Source organism: Olea europaea, chromosome 23 (genome assembly GCF_002742605.1).
Source record: "Olea europaea var. sylvestris chromosome 23, O_europaea_v1, whole genome shotgun sequence".
Classification (NCBI taxonomy): Eukaryota; Viridiplantae; Streptophyta; class Magnoliopsida; order Lamiales; family Oleaceae; genus Olea; species Olea europaea.
Genome location: NC_036259.1, coordinates 12,219,005 through 12,237,507, shown reverse-complemented (window position 1 = coordinate 12,237,507; position 18,503 = coordinate 12,219,005). Strand labels below are relative to the sequence as shown.

Genomic DNA, 18,503 nt, shown 5'->3' with positions numbered 1-18,503 from the left:
TTTCCACCATTAAAGAAATATCCAGCAGAATCAAGTTTTGATAAGGAAACTAAATTGCGATAAATAAAAGGTACATAGAAATATATCTAAATGATGTCCAGTATCTAAAATCAAGTGATAGGTTCTAATGGCTTCAATTGGAGCAGTGACTCGATTTTCCATGAGGACAAACTTTTTATTTGAATTTATGGTCTGGATTGAAATGAATCTTTGCATTGTATTAGTAAAATGAGTGATACGTCCAGAATCAATCCACCAAGTATTATAAGGAACTTCTGCCAAATTAGATTCGAAACATACATAAGAAACAATCTTACTTTTACTTTTGAACCATGCCTTAAGTTTCAAGCAGTCCCTTTTATGGTGACCAAGTTTGCAACAGAAGTGGCACGTATCTTTCTTGTATTCCTTATTGTGGATTTGGGCAGAAGACTCATTTATATTTAGCGGCCCTTGCTTAATCCCTTTATAGACCTTTTCTTATATTTCTTTCCAACTCTTAGATGACTTACAATATTAACAGAATGAGTTCCTTGATTCTTAAGCCTCGCCTCATCTTGCAAAAGTATACTGTGCAATTTATTCGCATTCCATCTATCCTTTAAGGCATTATAGTTCATATGCAATGGGTTGTACTCGAGAGGCAAGGAGTTGATGATAAATTATACCAGCAAGTTCTCATCCACAGTCATCCCAAGAGTCTTAAGTCTTGTTGCAATGTTATTCATTTCAGTAATATGCTCATATATGGTACGAGAACTATAAAATTTCATGGTGGTTAAGGTACCCATTAGTGTGCCAGCAAGTGATTTGTCAGCTGTTTAGGAACGTTCTTCCACAAACTTCATATATTCCTTAGCAATATCAGTTTTTGGAATAGTAGACTTGATATTATTTTCTAAGGTCATCTGCGTTAACATTAATCTTAATCCATTAGACATTTCCCAAGCCTTAATTCGTAATTAAATATACTCCAATCAAACATGTCTGTCATATTTGGATAGACAAAACACATCTAACTAAGTATATTAATTAACCACGATCATGTTCAAGATTAATAAAATTAACTGATAAAACTTTGGGCGATCCATAATAATTTTATAATCTATGGACTTCAATTGACACCAATAATAAAGTTATTTTCATTTATAAGTATCAGACTGTCAAGAGTAATTGACAAGTAAATTATGCAACTTAGTGTTCAAAATACCATAATATTTGGCCACTTTGGTGGCTATCAAACAACATTAATCGAACATTAATTACATAAATATAACATTTATCTAAATCATTCATCAGAACTTTCGAATAAATCACTTTCCATCCCAATTATTATGTGCAAATTGATTACCATAGAATTTTTTATTCACTTTCGACGATGAATAAACAAGATACAAGAAGTAAGTGCTTAAATTAGATATAATCCATAATTCAAATTTCACAGAATATGCTACCCGAAACTACTTTTTTGACACTTTTATTTTGTTTCTTTGGAAAGAGGAAATCAACTTCCAATATGCAAAGCTTGTCTGCTTTAAAGATAACTATATATAAAGATCAAGTCAACATATTGACTTGTGTATACAGAATTCAACCCATATATAATCAGAAACCCGTGTCTGGCCATCATCAACAATAAATGCAGTAACCAGAATACATGTCGGCAGCATGATAGATAAATAAATTTTAAATTGGACACAAGGAACTTTCATTAATAATTATCAGTGCAAACGGGAAAATTAAACAGCCATTGATACGGTTTAATATGAATTTTGTGGAAAGAAAAATATCCAGCAGTGGAACCATCATTCTAATTTTAAACCTTGATCCATAAATCGATAAGGAAAATTAAAGATCCCAAATAAAAAACAGTAAATCTTTAAAGGAAAATTAAGACTTTTATAACTTGGCTCCGATACCACATGTAAGAAATTAACCCTAATATCAAGATCTTAAGAACTCCATGATTTTTACATATAAGTTAATTGATCAAGAAATATACCTTGAACCATGGTAATAATTGAGTAACTAAATTTGCGGAAAAAAAAGAAATTGTTAAATTAAAGAAACCGTTCTCTCACTTTTCTTCTCTGTGATTGAATGATTTAATTAACAGTTTCATTCATGCTTATAGATAGAGAGACAGTTTCTTATGAGCCATAAAACTATCCACTTTCCATCAAAGTGGACAATTATAAAATTGCCACTTTTCAATTGGATCAATAGGATTTTAGTAATATTAACCACTTTTAATTAATTCTTTAATATTACATTGGCCACAAAATTAATTGGTTTTACAATCTAACAAAATGATTTCTCTCCCATAATGAAATAGAATAGTGAATAATTTTATACATGTTTTAAACAAATTCATTTCACTTGTGGTGATCGTTGAATGAAAATGACTAGAAATCAATTGTGTAGGACACATTTGAAGCTACTTCCAATGTAAATTTAATTGACTGAAAGAAACCATTAATGCTGCGAACTTCTTACACGTTGTATGCAGGATTTGATTATGGATTGTAAGGAGGATACATATAAATAGAAATGGATTCTTGATATGTTAATAGTGAGATCATTATGAAAACCAGTAAAGGAGTGTTTAATGTTCTTGATGATTGCTGTATTTCAATTTTTTTTACTTCAGTTATGTCCATGGGTAAAAAGAGAGGAGGAAAGTTTCCCTTTTGCTAATCACATTGTTCTTGTGTATACCCAAAATGCTTAATTATTTAATTATTGTTAAATGGGATCGGACCTAAATTTTCTAGTAAGATGAATATTATTATTCTAACTCTTCTCATCAGAAATTTTCTAGCCAAAACAAATCTTGAATTTCGTGTTACCGTTTGAATTTCAATCGGACCAGATTGCTTGTTTAACATTGATGAACCTTACTTTTTTTAATCCAATATGGGGAGGTTAAGCACCACAATAGGGTTTATAAAATGAAATTAATTATAAAACCTTATAATCTTTAGTGAATAAAGCTGGTTAGGTCGGATTTGTGGTTGAAAAAAGCACACGTAGTAGTCGTTACCATTTGGTTGTTACGTGTTCAGTCTACTTCGTGTCCCCTATTAATTCATTCATAGATTGACAGACTTTTCAGCAGTTTAAATTTTGGTGTTGATTATAATGAATTCTATAGGGTTGGATGGATTTCTTCTTCTTCTTCTTCTTCTACTCTTCAGCAATGGAGCACCACAAGCGATAATCAAAACTCTTCCAGGTTATTCGGGTAATCTTCCGTTCAAACTCGAAACCGGGTTAGTTCCTTCATTCTTTTTTATTTTTCTTTATTTTTTTTTTTCCATATTGGTTCATAGTACTAAACTGCTAGCAAGATTTTAACTTTGTTTTTCATCTTCAAAATGACTGATAGATACATTGGTGTGGGAGAAAATGAAGAAATACAACTATTCTACTATTTCATGGAGTCCGAAAGCAATCCTAATATGGACCCTCTTTTGCTTTGGATGGCTGGTGGACCTGGTTGCTCTGGTTTATATAGCATCGTTTATGATATTGGTAATCTCTTTCAATAAATATATGTGAATTTTTGGAAAATCTTGAAAGATTAGGGGATGGGAAAAAAAAAACAGATTGAAGCATGAATCCAAGAACTGAGACCAAAAACACAAAAAATGAAGATAACAAAAAATCTGAAAAATGGAGGCTTAAACATTTTTTTAATGTCCTAAAAGCGATATTGTGTTAAGATTAATCAGGCATTTTACTGAGATTGAGTAAAGCACAATGAAAACCCTAGAAAGGAATAATGATTTTTTTATTTTTTTTATTTTTTGAATCATTCTGAATATTTAGTGTTGAAATTGATCTATGCATTTATACACTAATTTGAGGATGTTTATGTTATGTTTCATATCATTTTCATTTCATATCTATAGAGATACAACACTTAAATAATGAAGGGACACAATCATAAATGAAATGGCATCCTTCGAATCCTTTCTAATATTTATAGAGATACAATAATATTTATAGAGATATAACACTAGCATATATATGAATATATGTGTGTGTTCTGATGTTTGGCCAAGAGGCATACAATTGAGTGAGAAAAATGTTGGAGCGTAGAGTTTGCATTTTATGATTTGATGGTGTATTAGTTTAGATGGATTTACTTTATATCTTTACTACGCACTCAAAGAAAACTAGTCGAGCACTTTTGGTACACTATATTGGGTATAGAGTGAATTATGATGTATTGTTCTAGAAAAAATGCTTGTTGCATATCTCCATTTATATAATCTTTTACAAATGTATGAGGTATCAAAAAGATATTGTGGGAATTTTTAATTTATTTTTGGTTGATGAGATTTTAACCAAATCAAATCTCGTCACATTATAGGTTGGTAAACAAATTTGTAAATTCTGATATACATGTAGCACAACTATTATTCTAATATAGCTCTTGGTGTTTTCCTATTGTGATGATTAAAATTCATTAACCAACATGTGTTTCACTATATTAGAAAAACATACAAGTATTTTTAAAATAAAAAATTATTATAAAACTTTTCTTTTCAAATTATTTTTCTTACATATACGTAAATATGCATATAAACAATTTTTTACTTACAAGTATTTTTGACTTGTAATTAATTTTTTTTAGTTATAAGTAATTTTCTGTTTAATTTTTTACTATGGGAATTGGATTCAGCAACTGAGAAGTGCGAATTCATGGCCTGCAATTTCCCTTGTTTATCTATGATAGGAAGTGGAGAACTTTTGTGTATAGATTTTGGATCTAGGCTCGGGCTTGGCTTAGACTAAGAGAAAAATTTCTATAGTCCAACTAACTTTTACCCCTTATTTAATTGTCTTCAATTTATAGGAAAAAGTATATTTGTAACTGTGTATTTTTTTAACATTTATAGACCTTTAAAACTGAATATTATTTTTTTGATACCTCAAATTATACTTCATAAGTAGAACTTCTATTATTCTCACACCAATTTGTAAGCTCGTGTTTAGGTCCATGTACTCTTGATGTTGAAAATTTTGATGGAAGCTTACCATCTATTATCCTTAAACCATATTCATGGACCAAGGTAGAAAAATATCCTTTTTCCTGGATTTTTCAAGTCATATATGTACGTATGTCTTCCACAACTTTCTAACCTTATAATATGATTATTAATTTTCAGGTTGCCAATATTATATTCATAGATGCACCTGTTGGTACCGGATTTTCATATGCAAACACTTCACGAGGTTACTCTTCCTCAGACATAAAATCAACAAAAGATATTTTCACATTTCTTAGGAAGGTAAGTCGACATTATTTATCATAGATATTTCATTCCTTGGTGGAAATTGAGGCAACAGAAATGATGTTTTATGTGGAACTTACTATCAGTCTTACACATTCACACCTATATGCACTCCCACACCTTTTTAGGTTAGTGAGCTAACAATATATTAAGAATAATGCAATGCAGTGGTTATTGAATCATCCTATGTTTATCAAAAATCGTCTATATATTGCTGGTGAATCCTATGGAGGCAAACTTGTTCCTATGGTTGCCATGGAAATATTACGAGGTAGTATATATGAAAAATGAATAGGGAAACTTACAAAATTCTAGTTTCATATTTTATTATCCACCAATCAAGCTTGATTAATTGTTAATCTTGATTGTAATGCAGGAAACGAAGAAAGACTTCAGCCACAAATGTCCTTCCAAGTAATGATTAGTTGACACAAATATACGAATTTCTTCTTATTATTTGCCAATAATATAAAATATATATTTTGTGTTAATTTTCGAGGACTTTATAATTGAAATAGGGATACATTATTGGCAATGGACTAACGGATTCAAACATTGATTTTAATGCACGAATTCCATATGCTCATCGCATGGCACTTATATCTGATGAATATTTTGAGGTAATCTTTTTTATTCGATTATTTCGATGACAAAATGCTGCACATTGCATCTTATTCTCTTGTAATTACTTGACACAATTTCAGTTAGCAAAAATTAGTTGTGATGGAAAGTATTACAATCATGATCCAAATAATGTACAATGTACATATGCCCTTCAACGGATCCAAGAGGTATCAATTTGCATCTTATTTTATTTCATTTTTTTTATTTCCTTTAATATTTATTATGGTTGTAAACCCTAAATATTGCAGTGTTTAAGTCGTATAAACGAAGTTCAGATTTTGGAACCATCATGTGCAAACAGCGCACCAAAACCAGATGAATTTGGATGGCCTCAAACATTTTTGAAAGACAATTCAATTGACCACCTTGTCCTTCCAACGGCAAAACAAGATTGTCATGTAACTTAACAATAATACTATATGTATACATTTCTAGACAATTTTATTTTTCTACAAATTAAGTTAAGACTTACTTTTTCATTGAAGAAAGAAATTTACAAAACAATTTTTTGGTAGAAAAGAAGCTTAAAGTAAAACTTTTTTTTATTTTTTATTTTTTTTGAGCATAGCTGTGCATGCTCAATTTCTCACAAAGGGATTTTTTTTTTTTTTTTTTTTTTTTNAGGGGTTTTTTTTTTTTTTTTTTTTTTTTTTTTGTACAGGTTCCAAACTATGTAGTATCTAATAATTGGGCAAATGATCGAACTGTTCAAGAAGCTCTTTATATTAGAAAGGTATATTTTACTGTGAAAGATTAAAGATCATGCGCTAGTTGTGAAGAGAAATAGTATGTATGATAAAAAATGCTTACAGTAACCTTATAATTTGATCATCAGGGAACGATAACAAGGTGGAGAACGTGCTACAATGGAATATCCTATAAACAAAATGTAGAAAGTGCTCTTGAATATCATAAAATTTTGATCAAGAAAGGATGCCATGTTTTGGTATTCAAGTAAGATACATTAGTTTCTATCTTATATAGAAATCTTGACTTAATTTATTCAAAGTTTAATCTAATCGATCAACTAAATATATATGTTTGTTTAAATTTATTGAAGAGAATTAAACAAAAACATAACTACACAAATACGTTAATTTGGTATATGTTGTCTACTTATGCTTCTTTTCTTTCTAGCGGTGATCATGACATGGCTGCACCATATATGGGTCCTTTAAAATGGATTCGCATTCTCAATCTGACAACTGATGACGATTGGAGACCTTGGCTTGTTAACGGCCAAGTTGCGGGGTTTGTTTCTTGTTCTTGATGATTATTATATATACATACATATAATTCTCAAAATTATAACTTACTATACATTTTGTAGATACACAGAGAGGTACAATAAAAATGACTTCAATCTCACATTTGTAACAGTCAAGGCAAGAAAAGTTTGAATGTGTCATTTCTTACACTGATTTGAAGAAAAATAAGAAATAGAATTGTGTGTTTTTATTTTGCAGGGTGCAGGACATTCAGCATCATGGTATAAGCCTAAAGAATGTCTAACAATGTTCCATCGTTGGCTTTCTAGACATCCTTTATAGGTATGGGTAGACACGAATGTTTGGAGGTGCATTTGTGCCCCCTAATGCATCAATCATGTTGGAAATTACTTATATTTTATGCTATAAAAATTGTGGTTCATGAAAGTTACGATGTTAGAGATATAAAGTTCTCCATGGTATTGCTTTTTGTTCATGCGAAACCCACAAATGTATGTGATCGTTGATAGGTAATACATGATGAGTTGAGTGATCATCCCACAAGGAATATATTCTAATTTAAGTATACTAGTTATCAAATTCGAATTATTGGAATACGAAAGAGATGGTTTTGTTGTAATTACTTTTAAGTTATTCTACAAATTATGTGAAAGTGTTTGTTTTTACTTACGTGTAATGAGTATATTTAACTTATGATTTTCCCTATTTTTGTTATCTATTTTCAATTCTCAACTATGCAAGTTAATTCTATTCATGCATTCATGACAACTGATAACCATATTATATTCAACTTTCTTTTTCAAGATAAATTAAGTCTATCCTAAACATGATCCGGTTTTATTCCTTGTTTGAATCCATATGAATAGCATGCATTAAACACATGATTATCGAAGAGAATGCATACAATATATATGTTATTCTTAATATCTATTGTCAGTGTGTTAACCTTCCAATGTTCTAAACCTATTAATAGCCTTCCAACACTACAAGAAGCAATCAATTACCCAGGCAATTAAATAATGTAAGAATAATGCAAAATTAATCAAGAAATACAAGAATTATTAAACTACTTTTTTTAATTAAAAGTAAACAAACATGATTCATCTTCATCAAATACAAGGAAGAATTTAGCCTAGCATATTTTTATATGATTTATACAAAGACTATTGAAAAGACATTATGCAGAAAATAGAACAATATAAGCAACTTGATAAAGAATCAATTTCTTGGTCTTGATCTTGGATCCCGAGCTTTGAATCTTCAATTCTTGATGTTACGCCCTTGTAATCTCATGCTAAACCTGTGCCTTGAGCTCTAATGTGGTGTTTCTCATTCTTGATAACCTCAATTAGGTAAAACAGGCGCTAGAATTTCATGCCAAATGGAGTTTGAGTCATAAAAGGAAACCAATCCGTCAACATGAAATTTCAACCTCAAGCTTACATAGGCATCTTTGGCATGAATACATCCCCAGGCCAATTTGGCCTTGGGTTTTGGAAAAGGGTGGATCGCCCTGCGTGCACATGTTAGGATAGTTTAGGGCCAATTTTGCAATTTGTTCCCCGAAATTTTGATAATATGCATTTTGGTCTTTTTTGTTCCTTCTTAGTCCTTTGCCTTTCTTTTGCATCCAAATGACTCCTAAACTCTCTCATCATTGATACGTGGCTCGAATCATCTTTTGAAAGTTTACATTTTAGTCCGCAAATTTTAGAGTTCTTTGATTTTAGCCTATTTTTCTCCTTTCGTCTAATTCCATCATTTTTTTGTAGCGTTTTACCTAACAAACAAAATATATGAAAGCCCAAGAATGACTAACCAAGAGGGGGTGAATTGGTTTTTAAAACTTTTCCAATAATTAATTCTAGATTTAAGCCAATATGATAGGAAATGAGACAATTAAACAAATATGCACAAATATGAAAACAAGTAAAGACTAAAAAGATAAATTTAAATAATGAGCGCAATATAAAAGCGATAAATAAAAGGGAGGGAGGATGCAAATGATATAATTGTGGAGGTTCGATCTAGAGCAAAGATTTACGTCTTTCGTTACCAAGCTTTCTAGCATGACCAAGGCATTTTTACTATGTTGATTGATTTATTGTGCAATCTAACCTTTACAACGCTTCCAGTGACATACAAACAAGGAGCATCGATGGTTATACAATGTTGAGTTTTATAAGGCCTCAACATGACTTGCACTATTGAGTTTTATGGGACCTCCATATGACCCACATGGTGACTTACAGCAAGGGGCATCGATCCTTATACAATGTTGATCATTACATGACTTCAACACGACCCACACTTTATCGGAGTAATTTTACAGTGAAATCCTCTCTCGATAAATAATGCAAATCAAATTAAGTACTAAGAGATCCTAACACTTCAATGGATAGTAATAAATGAAGAAGAAATAAATGCAATGTAAGTTTAAAAATCTTCTAAAAAAATATTTCTTTTTTAATGAATGATTGTAACAAATTATGTACTCAAAGAGAAATGAGAAACTTTGATGAATATGATAATTTTACAAATTTTTATTGAATCAAAATTTTCAATATGAAGAAGTTGAAAAATTTATGCAATATAAATGCAAAGTTTTTCTTCAACAATATATATCTCTTTTAAAATTGATATAAATAAGTTAATCACAAAGAAATATGAAAAACTTTGATTAAAGAAATGATTCAATAATCAAAAATTTTCCTATGAAGAAATAAATGGAATAAATGTAAAAATATAAGCTCAAAGAATTTTGCTCAAATATTTTCTCACTTTAATGCTCTCTAAGAATGTTGTAATGAATATAAGTGGGGGTATTTATAGAGTTCAAAATGTAAAAAAATCTGTAATTACAAATGACCAATATAGTCGTTTGTATAGTAAAAATTAGAGGTTAGAAATGATCAAATTTTGGACCCATGGAATTTTCGGTCAACCACCCCTTCTGGTTGGTTGATCGTCTGCAGTTTTTGGACTTTTTTACGTTTTGGCCCTATTTGACCCGATTTGAAGGGTATGGACTTTTGGAAGGTATTTTTAACTAAATTTTCAAGATAAAAGATGTTTTTCAAGTTCAAATGTCATTTTAAAAGTCATTTTTATATTTGATCAAAGCGTTGTATTCAAATGACTTTTAATGCAAGAAAAATTGTTTTTAATGCAGAGAAGGATTTTGAGTTTAAACATTTATTGCCAAATATCAAGATGTTAGTACCTTTACATTTTATCTAAGGAATCAAGTCTTTGATCTTGCTTTGTAATTTCTTTCATGTTTGGTTCTTGGCTCTTAAACTTCTCGTCTTGATATTTCTTTGATGCCATTTCTCATGCTCTTGATCTTGATCTTTTTTGGCATTTATCTTTTAAACTCTCGTCTCGAATTATTTGACTTGAATGCTTAACTTCCACTTTGATCTTCATTTCAAAGCTGATATATGATGCTTGATTGATTTTAACATTAAACTATTATCACTCAAAATAAATGACTAGAAACAATATTAATTTTGTTTGTAATGATCAAAACATTGAGAATGAAGTCAACCATAGGTCAACAATATATACATAAGTAAGCCATAATTCACTAAAATGAATAACAAATATTTTAATTTAATGATCCAGATAAGTGTAGAAAAACACTTATCAAATACTCCAAACTTGAACAATTGTTTATCCTTAATCAAAATATAACTTGAATTTTTTTTTGACAAACTTTAGTTAATTAACCCACTGTTGGTATCAAGATTCAAATTTTTGAGTCTAAAACTATGAACAACTTCAAAATCATACTATTAACTCAATTTTAATTATCCAATACAAGATCGATGTGTGTGTGAAAATTTATGTAAAACATCATAAAGTCATAGATAAATTCAAGCCCTACCTTCAATGATCAAATATTTTCTTTCTTCATTCATAAGATACACATCCCAAACCTAATTTTTTTTTTACCTTTTTCCAATGTGTGGTCTAAAGGCTAAGATTGTATATTAATTGTAAATAAATATATCAACAAATGAGAATTCTTCATATCTTTTATTGTTTCAACCTCTAAAAATCACCTAGGCTAGTCGATGTTAAATGTCTAGTTCTTTCAAACAAATGTTTGGGGCTAATCAATGCATGTAGTGCGTGTTCTATTTCATGCACTAGCATTATCTTTTTTGAGTTTCTTTTTGGGATATTTTATATTTGTCCTCATTGAGATCTTCTATTGGGTAGCTTATGTCAATTTTTTTCCTTTTTTATGCAATGATTAGGGCAATGCTCTTCATTAAACACCTATACTAAAAAACCAACCTCTAACTTAAGATTTTCCCCTAGTTTATATATTGTGGATCTCTAACAATCCACACAAAAAATTAGCAAATACGGAATTCATATTTATCTCAATGTTTTCCTACAACAATTCAATGACCCCAAGTTATCCTATAATTGGTTTAAGGATTTAAAATGTATTGGTTTTTTCTGGTTTACATCTAAGTTCTACTATTTTCAACCTATTCATCAATATAAATCAAATTAATCCTTCATGATACAAAGTATAAGTCTAGTGCGCATAATAATGTCAAGTTTTACATGAATAAGGATAAATCAACCAATATGCAACTTTTTCAAAATTTATAGCTAACACATGATTCCGATATATGCACCATTGTTGGCAAGATTATCTAACACAAACAAGCACACAAAATAAACAATAACTTGAAATTAACTTATTTTTTCCTTTCTTTTTTCAAACAAATAATCTCAGAAAATTGTAAAAACGGATAGCATACCCGATGTTCTCACACCTCCAAACTTATAACAAGATATTGCTTTCAATGTCTAAAAGTATATCAATAATCATGCTTATAAAATGGCAAAGAAGAGAATGAAGGACTCCCTTAATATCAGTATGAAGGCAATAGCTTGAATGTCATGAAAGTGCTCGATCTAGATTATCCACACTACTATGTCCTTTCACTTGTTCGGTGTTGGATTGTGTGTTTTTAATTGTCATGTTCCAGCAAAATAAAGAGAAATCAATCATTACTAATATTAAAGAATTTATAATAAGCTCAAACATCTCACAACGTATAGGGCAATATGGAAATAAATATTTCTAACTACTAAAAGCAGTAAAATTTTATTAATCCTATTAACTAAAAAGCAAAATTAACAAAATAAAAGAAAATTGGGTTGTCTGTCAATAAGCGCTTGTTTCTAATCGCTAGCCTGACTTTGTTGTTTTAGCATTCAAGGTGGTTTGAAAAGAGAGTTTTTAGCCTTACAACGACTACACTGGCAAATATTTTTTGATTTACCTTAAAGCCTCCAAATTTTAATATTTTCACTACGGTCCTTAATTGTTCCGCCTGAGTGGATTATTCATGATGAAACTTTGTTGTTTGTCCTCCATCCTCAAGATAATCTCACATTTTTTGAAATTTGTTAGTGCATGTCCAATTGTTAAGAATGGTTGTCCTAAGATTACTGGCATGTCTTGAACTTCTTCTATATCATGGATGATGAAATCAGTTAGAAAGATGAAATCTCCAATTATGATGAGTATGTCTTTAACCACTCCATGAGGCTTCTTGATTGACTATTAGCTAGCTGTAGAGTTCTTGAATTTTTTATTGATTTAATCCACAATCATAATTTCTTGTAGATAAAAAATAACATCAAATTAATATTTGCTTCTGAATCGAAATGCACTAAATTTGTAATGGATTAATTTATTACATTGAATATTAAATTTCAAATGCCATATGTATACAGAACATCATTTCATGATCTAGAGTTAAAAGAGAGTTGAAAGTTTGGAATATTTAGTTCCCTAAGTATGATTCGCATCATTTCTCGTATGTCGACCATGTGATTCTTTCATCTCGGTCAAGACGTACAAATTATCAATCATTTCATTGTTTTTTTCTATTGTATTTCCATATGTGAAAGTTTGAAATTTTTTTTGAAAAAAATTGATTATGTCGCCTGTGGAATATCCGTAGGTGAAAGTGCAAATGTAAAAAATACTTCATTAAGCATAGATTATCCATTGGTTAAGATCTATCACCTTTACCAATAGAATTTCCATTGCTAATTGTCGGGTTGAAAGCCTATTAATTTTATCAATAGATAATCCATTTCTAATTATCAACGGATTGTATTATCGTAGTTCAAAAGCCTTTTTTTTAGTAGTGTACTCAATTAAGTCAACTCACTATATCTCGAAGTTAATCAAGATAAGCCCTTAAGGGTATTTGTAATACCCTGAACCTCACATTACTCACGCGGCCAATATAATTCATGCATTACATTCTATTTACGTTGTCATTTGTATTTGCATCAATAGTACATAATTGCTTTCTCTTTTGAGTGTACATTCGATCGTTGCATTTTAATATCTTCTGCAATGTTAGTCTTTGACCTTCTCAACCTAAGTGGCGAATTTCACATTGCGCTATAGTGGAAAATTTAGGTCGGTCGAGGGGTTAGATATTGATTGGTTAAGTATTGTAATCGTGAAAGTATCAAGATTATAATCGATAAGGTTACATGCTTTTAATTTGGTTTGATCAAGGCCCTTCGAAACCCTAGATAAGTAATTAATATATTTGGGACATTAGACATGAAATGACTTGTCAGATAAAAAATACAACTTGTCAAATAAAAAAAACAAGGTTCATGTGAAGGCATAAATGATGTAGAACAAAATTTTGTAATCGGTCAAGAATCAGGTCGCAATCGGATAAGGAATCGAATGAGCGATTAAAGAATTAACTCTATAAATTATTTTAGGATCTCATAGCAATTAAATTAGTTCGTAAGCACATTAAAATAGATCAAGAACACTTGAATTTGACCTGCAAGGATAAGTGTAAATCAGATTCTACCATAGGTTACCACTTCATGATTGGACTAGTTGTCTTTTTCATAGCAAATTCCTTTAGTCCTAAGCATTCGTCATGTCTCCAACTCCTTTAAGACCTTATTTATATCTCATAAGTCACATATAACTCCAAGGATTAGTGCAAATCAGATTTTTACTATAAGGAGCCACCTCATTCTTGTAACACTTGTCTCTAAACAACAATTTTCTCTTACCATTAAGAAAGGATCACAACCCCCCCCAATCCTTCAAGAATCTATATATTTCTCCTAAAGAAGAGATTTACTCCTCGAACTTACATCCAATTGATTCCAAGTAACGGAGAAGGTAGAGGAACAAAGGAGAAGTAGCAAACAAAAACTCGAAACTGAATTTCTGGGCTGGTAAGTATAGTCATGATTTTGAGATTTCTCTTTATTATTTTTCAGTGTTTTATGACCTCTTGAACTACTGAAATTTTTTAATCTTATGCTGGGGTTTTGTTGATGATTTTATGATAACAAAAGAAGGGTAATTGGCTTGCAAGATCTTGAGTAAAATCACCATGGACAGAGAGAAACTGAGGGTTGCTGGATTTTAGTTATTCAACCTTGGATTTTGTATAATAATTTGAAGAGAGCGTATAATTATCACTTTAAAGTTTTTTTTTTTTTTTTTTTTTTAATATAATATTTATAAGTTTTGAAATGATTTTTAATAGGTTAGAACTTTAGTTTGTGTCATTACACCAAAAACTATCTTTTGCAATGGTCAAAAAACATTGCGAAAGACCTTTTGCAATGTTCGGGCGTGTATTGTAGGCTTCGATGTTGCCGTAGAACTGAAAGATACGGCAACGTTCTAAGACCATTGCGAAAGGTCTTTTTGCAATGTTTATTAAATGTTGCAAAACATTCATTGAACATTTTTGTTAACTTTTTGCAACATTTTTTTACATATTTTCGAAAACGTTCATTGATCGTTGCCTTTAAAATTTTTGCAACATTCATCGACCTTTGCGTTTATACTTTTCACAATATTCACTAACTGTTGCCTTTACACTTTTGGCAACATTCATTGACTATTGCTTTTGTTTTTGTATTATGTTTTTACAGCATTTTTTTGCACGTTTTCTTTACTTTTATTCTTTGTTTTGAAATATTTTTTTGTCGTCGTAAATCATTTTACACTATTTTTATTAATTCAACATTTTTTCTACTTTTTACAGCAATTTACGAAATTGACCTACCAAAATTAAAGATTTACATCTTGTGAAAGATTTTTGGATTTCGAAAAAACAATAATTTCATTATGAATTTGAATCCATACACTTAAAATATGGAACAACTCTCCTAGACTCCTCTTAAAAAAAAAATAAAAAATTACGAACATCTAGCGGGCAATCCACATTACTATCTTCTGGAGGTCAAAAGCATCACCTTCCTGCATTTCAAGAAAAACTGATCAGTTCATCAAAGAAAAATATCTCCCATTCAAAAGGAACAAATCTCTCCAAGAGAACATACATAGAAATCTCTCGCACTTTCTTAGTTTCTTAGTTTAAATACAAAAGAGCTCTCAAAGATCATAGTACTATGAGAGGTAGTGAATCATTTTTCACTTCTACTTATCTTACTCGGAGCTTATAATTACAAAAAAGGCAGAAAATAATGCATCGTCTTCTTTGTTTAGTCTTAAGCCAATCTTATGAAAATTCAAAGATAATTAATAGGAGTATTGAGGAGTTAAGTGCTCACTCACCGGGAAAATTTTCTGGATGGGCATAGCATATCCCTTCATCGCCTTCAAGAGTCGGAATGAAATCATCAATGAACACATGTGGTTTTGAATTTCCTACCCCAATTTTTGCGGCCAAATGTTCTAACAGCTCTACATTAGATGAATCGAATTTTACACCAGCAGGGACCTCAGGCCATTCATTAACTATCTGAATAGGAGGAAATTCTGAGTTAAATCAAGCAAAAACTTTTACCTACAAACGAATCGATGACATCGAAGAAAAAACTTTTACCTCCAGGCCATTCACATCTCGCTCCAAAATCTTTGATTTGAAACGCATCAGCAAGAGTGGCATTTTTCACCTTTTTAGCAAATCCTCTGCCCTAAATTAGCCAACTCCTGCATCACTTACACGCTAATTAAAACTACACAAAAGAAACATAACTGAAACCTTGCTCGTTAGTTATACTAATGGAGCTAAATGAAAAATCAAGCAAATTAATATGACTTGGTTGGATTAGCTATACATTATGCAATATATTGGCAATACACTGTGCAAAAATATGACTTCATGTAATATTTCACATTCTGTTACTTGTAGACAAAATCAATTTAGCCCATGTTTGAGCCACATTCTAGGAAGAAAACACATTATTCATGTCAAATCAATGGAAAATGTGTGGTTAAAAATAAGAAATTTTTTTAGATTTGCGTGTAATATTATTTTATTGAATAATGTGGTTGAAATGATGTCAAATCACTGTTGAAGAATATATTTTTTTTGAAAATAATGGGACTCAATCAAGCCCTTAACTACTCAAGCAAATTAAAGCCTCTGCAGATCTCGAAAAAGAAGACATTACAGCAAGCACCCACACTTCAAAATAACCAGACAATACACCCCACCCCAATAATCATCATCCTAAAGCATAAAAAATTCCACATATATGGAATTCACTTGAGAAATTCAATAGGTCCATAGCAAGCTAATTGAACTGTTTTAAGTGTTACATTTCCATGATGCAAGGGGATTGTTATACCCAAATATTATTTATGTACACAAATCTGATGGCAAAAATCCAACATCATACCATTTCGATGTTTTCTTTCTCATCAGTAGCATGAAGTACAGTCACTGGAGGATGATGCAACACCTGACATCATCAAGTACAAAATCACAGAGTTTCAGGAACATAAAGCACTTATATGGCCAGTTGAATTAGATTCATAGCTAGGTTTGCTAAGCATAGCAAGTTAGCTATGGTGAGCTCAAACTTGAGTATCTTTTTGATGCACAATAGCGACCAATTCTCAACAGAGTATTCTATCTTATATGAAATCCTGAGTAGTTGTTTTATTTACAAATACAGCATGGGTCTATAGGCGCGATGAAACAAAAGAAGAGTCCATCATATCCTGAATACATAACTAAATATGGAAACAAATTCACATTCGGCAGCCTTCATACAAGAAAAGCAGAAATTAATAAGGTACAGATATGAGATGCAGAAAATCTATAACATATACCTGTTCCAGAAGCACATTAAGAGCACCCTGCGAGCTACGATGAGTCTCTCCTACAACAGGATTGTAGAGAGCCACGCCAAAGATCAAAGGATGCAAGGCGGATATGCTTCAAGCAGTAACAGATACGAATCTGTCAAGAGGGCTTTCCCCATGGTTGCACTTGCTTAAAAAAATCAGCATCAATGCAATACATCGATTCTCCATAGCATTGAAGCTGTGACTTTGGAAGGTTGAATAACGGTGGTAGCTGAATTTTTTTTTTTTTTTTTTTTTTTTTTTTTTTTTTTTTTTTTTTAGGCCAAAACAATCAAAACCATAAGCATAAATTTATTTGTACCCAAAAATATCAGTTCATTATTCCAAATTCCAGTTTTAGTTGCCTATATATCAATCTTAAATTCCTCCTCGTTTCATACACGTTGAACATTTCGTCCTTTAAGCATTCAGTAGCACAATGCCTAATAGATCAAATAATCGAAGGATTAACACAAACATGAGCAAAATCAACACGCATACAGATTAATTTATGCACCCAAAATCTGATTAAATGAAATGGTGTTGAATTTGCACTTCATACTTTCATTAACTACACTTCAGAGGTTCTGCCTAATTTATTACAACATATTATTGTGGCAACACTCAGCAGAAAATTTTCCTCATTCTTAAAGTAAAAACCAGATAGAAATACTGACACAAGGAACTCTTTCCAGTTGATCAAATTCCAGCTAAACAACATTAAAAAAAAAAAAAAAAAAAAAATTGGAATTGAACCTTTGATGAAGTCGAGCAAAGCAGATGTACCCAAAATCCCCAAAAATAAATGAATTCCAAACACCCCCAAAATAAAAACTTACCTAACAAAAATCGCAACACTCCAGAAAGGTCGTCCAAGGAAGCAGATTTATCAATATCGGAAGGCCAAGTAGTATACTGTCAAAGCAAAAAAACATAAAAAGGGAAGTTAAAATCTTAAAAATTCATCCATATCGAGTAAAAAACTTACCCGAAATCCCTTTTTTTTCTTCAACATATAACCAAAAAATAAGATTCCAACACCAAAACAAACCAACACCTTACTAAATACAGTTTGCGATGCACCGCTCCGGAAATTCTTCGAACCTTCAATTGAGGAAATGGTGGGCAATGGCTCCCCCACCCGGTATGTTTTTCATAATAGCCTTTGACCAAGTAATTTGTTAAAAAAAAAAAAAAAAAAAAAAA

General features: G+C 30.9%; 2 protein-coding genes across 7 annotated transcripts; one reads left to right on the top strand and one right to left on the bottom strand.

Moving 5' to 3' along the window:
• Window positions 1–3,114: 3,114 nt before the first annotated feature.
• LOC111372421 (serine carboxypeptidase-like 7) lies at window positions 3,115–7,821 on the top strand. Of its 2 annotated transcripts, XM_022994763.1 has the most exons (14): window positions 3,115–3,272; window positions 3,389–3,534; window positions 5,005–5,081; window positions 5,178–5,300; window positions 5,472–5,574; window positions 5,680–5,717; window positions 5,822–5,923; window positions 6,008–6,094; window positions 6,176–6,325; window positions 6,589–6,660; window positions 6,763–6,881; window positions 7,065–7,178; window positions 7,258–7,312; window positions 7,394–7,821. In XM_022994763.1, exons 1-14 carry the CDS (start codon window positions 3,142–3,144, stop codon window positions 7,475–7,477), a joined length of 1,401 nt encoding a protein of 466 aa, XP_022850531.1. In that variant the 5' UTR covers window positions 3,115–3,141; the 3' UTR covers window positions 7,478–7,821. The 2 variants fall into 2 exon arrangements, with proteins under 2 accessions (XP_022850531.1, XP_022850532.1); XM_022994764.1 differs by lacking the exon at window positions 7,394–7,821 and having other exon boundaries at window positions 7,258–7,342.
• A 7,481-nt stretch (window positions 7,822–15,302) lies between these two features.
• LOC111372424 (NAC domain-containing protein 10-like) lies at window positions 15,303–18,407 on the bottom strand. 5 transcript variants are annotated; one of them, XM_022994773.1, is made up of 7 exons: window positions 18,355–18,407; window positions 18,137–18,212; window positions 17,283–17,388; window positions 16,847–16,909; window positions 16,048–16,154; window positions 15,777–15,963; window positions 15,303–15,458 (listed from the first exon to the last, which is right to left on the bottom strand). In XM_022994773.1, exons 5-7 carry the CDS (start codon window positions 16,108–16,110, stop codon window positions 15,451–15,453), a joined length of 258 nt encoding a protein of 85 aa, XP_022850541.1. In that variant the 5' UTR covers window positions 16,111–16,154; window positions 16,847–16,909; window positions 17,283–17,388; window positions 18,137–18,212; window positions 18,355–18,407; the 3' UTR covers window positions 15,303–15,450. The 5 variants fall into 5 exon arrangements, with proteins under 5 accessions (XP_022850541.1, XP_022850538.1, XP_022850539.1 ...); XM_022994770.1 differs by having other exon boundaries at window positions 17,283–17,529; window positions 18,360–18,394; XM_022994771.1 differs by lacking the exon at window positions 18,355–18,407 and adding an exon at window positions 18,286–18,302 and having other exon boundaries at window positions 17,283–17,529.
• Between the last annotated feature and the right edge of the window lie 96 nt (window positions 18,408–18,503).

What these genes read in the sequence shown, in the direction of transcription:
- LOC111372421 (XM_022994763.1), top strand. Translation starts at nt 3,142, where the DNA reads ATGAATTCTATAGGGTTGGATGGATTTCTTCTTCTTCTTCTTCTTCTA. An exon ending in TTTTCACATTTCTTAGGAAG is followed by an intron (nt 5,301 to 5,471) that starts GTAAGTCGACAT and finishes AATGCAATGCAG; the next exon opens with TGGTTATTGAATCATCCTAT. An exon ending in TGCCATGTTTTGGTATTCAA is followed by an intron (nt 6,882 to 7,064) that starts GTAAGATACATT and finishes TTTTCTTTCTAG; the next exon opens with CGGTGATCATGACATGGCTG.
- LOC111372424 (XM_022994772.1), bottom strand. Translation starts at nt 16,110, where the DNA reads ATGCCACTCTTGCTGATGCGTTTCAAATCAAAGATTTTGGAGCGAGAT. An exon ending in GAGATGTGAATGGCCTGGAG is followed by an intron (nt 15,964 to 16,047) that starts GTAAAAGTTTTT and finishes CCTCCTATTCAG; the next exon opens with ATAGTTAATGAATGGCCTGA.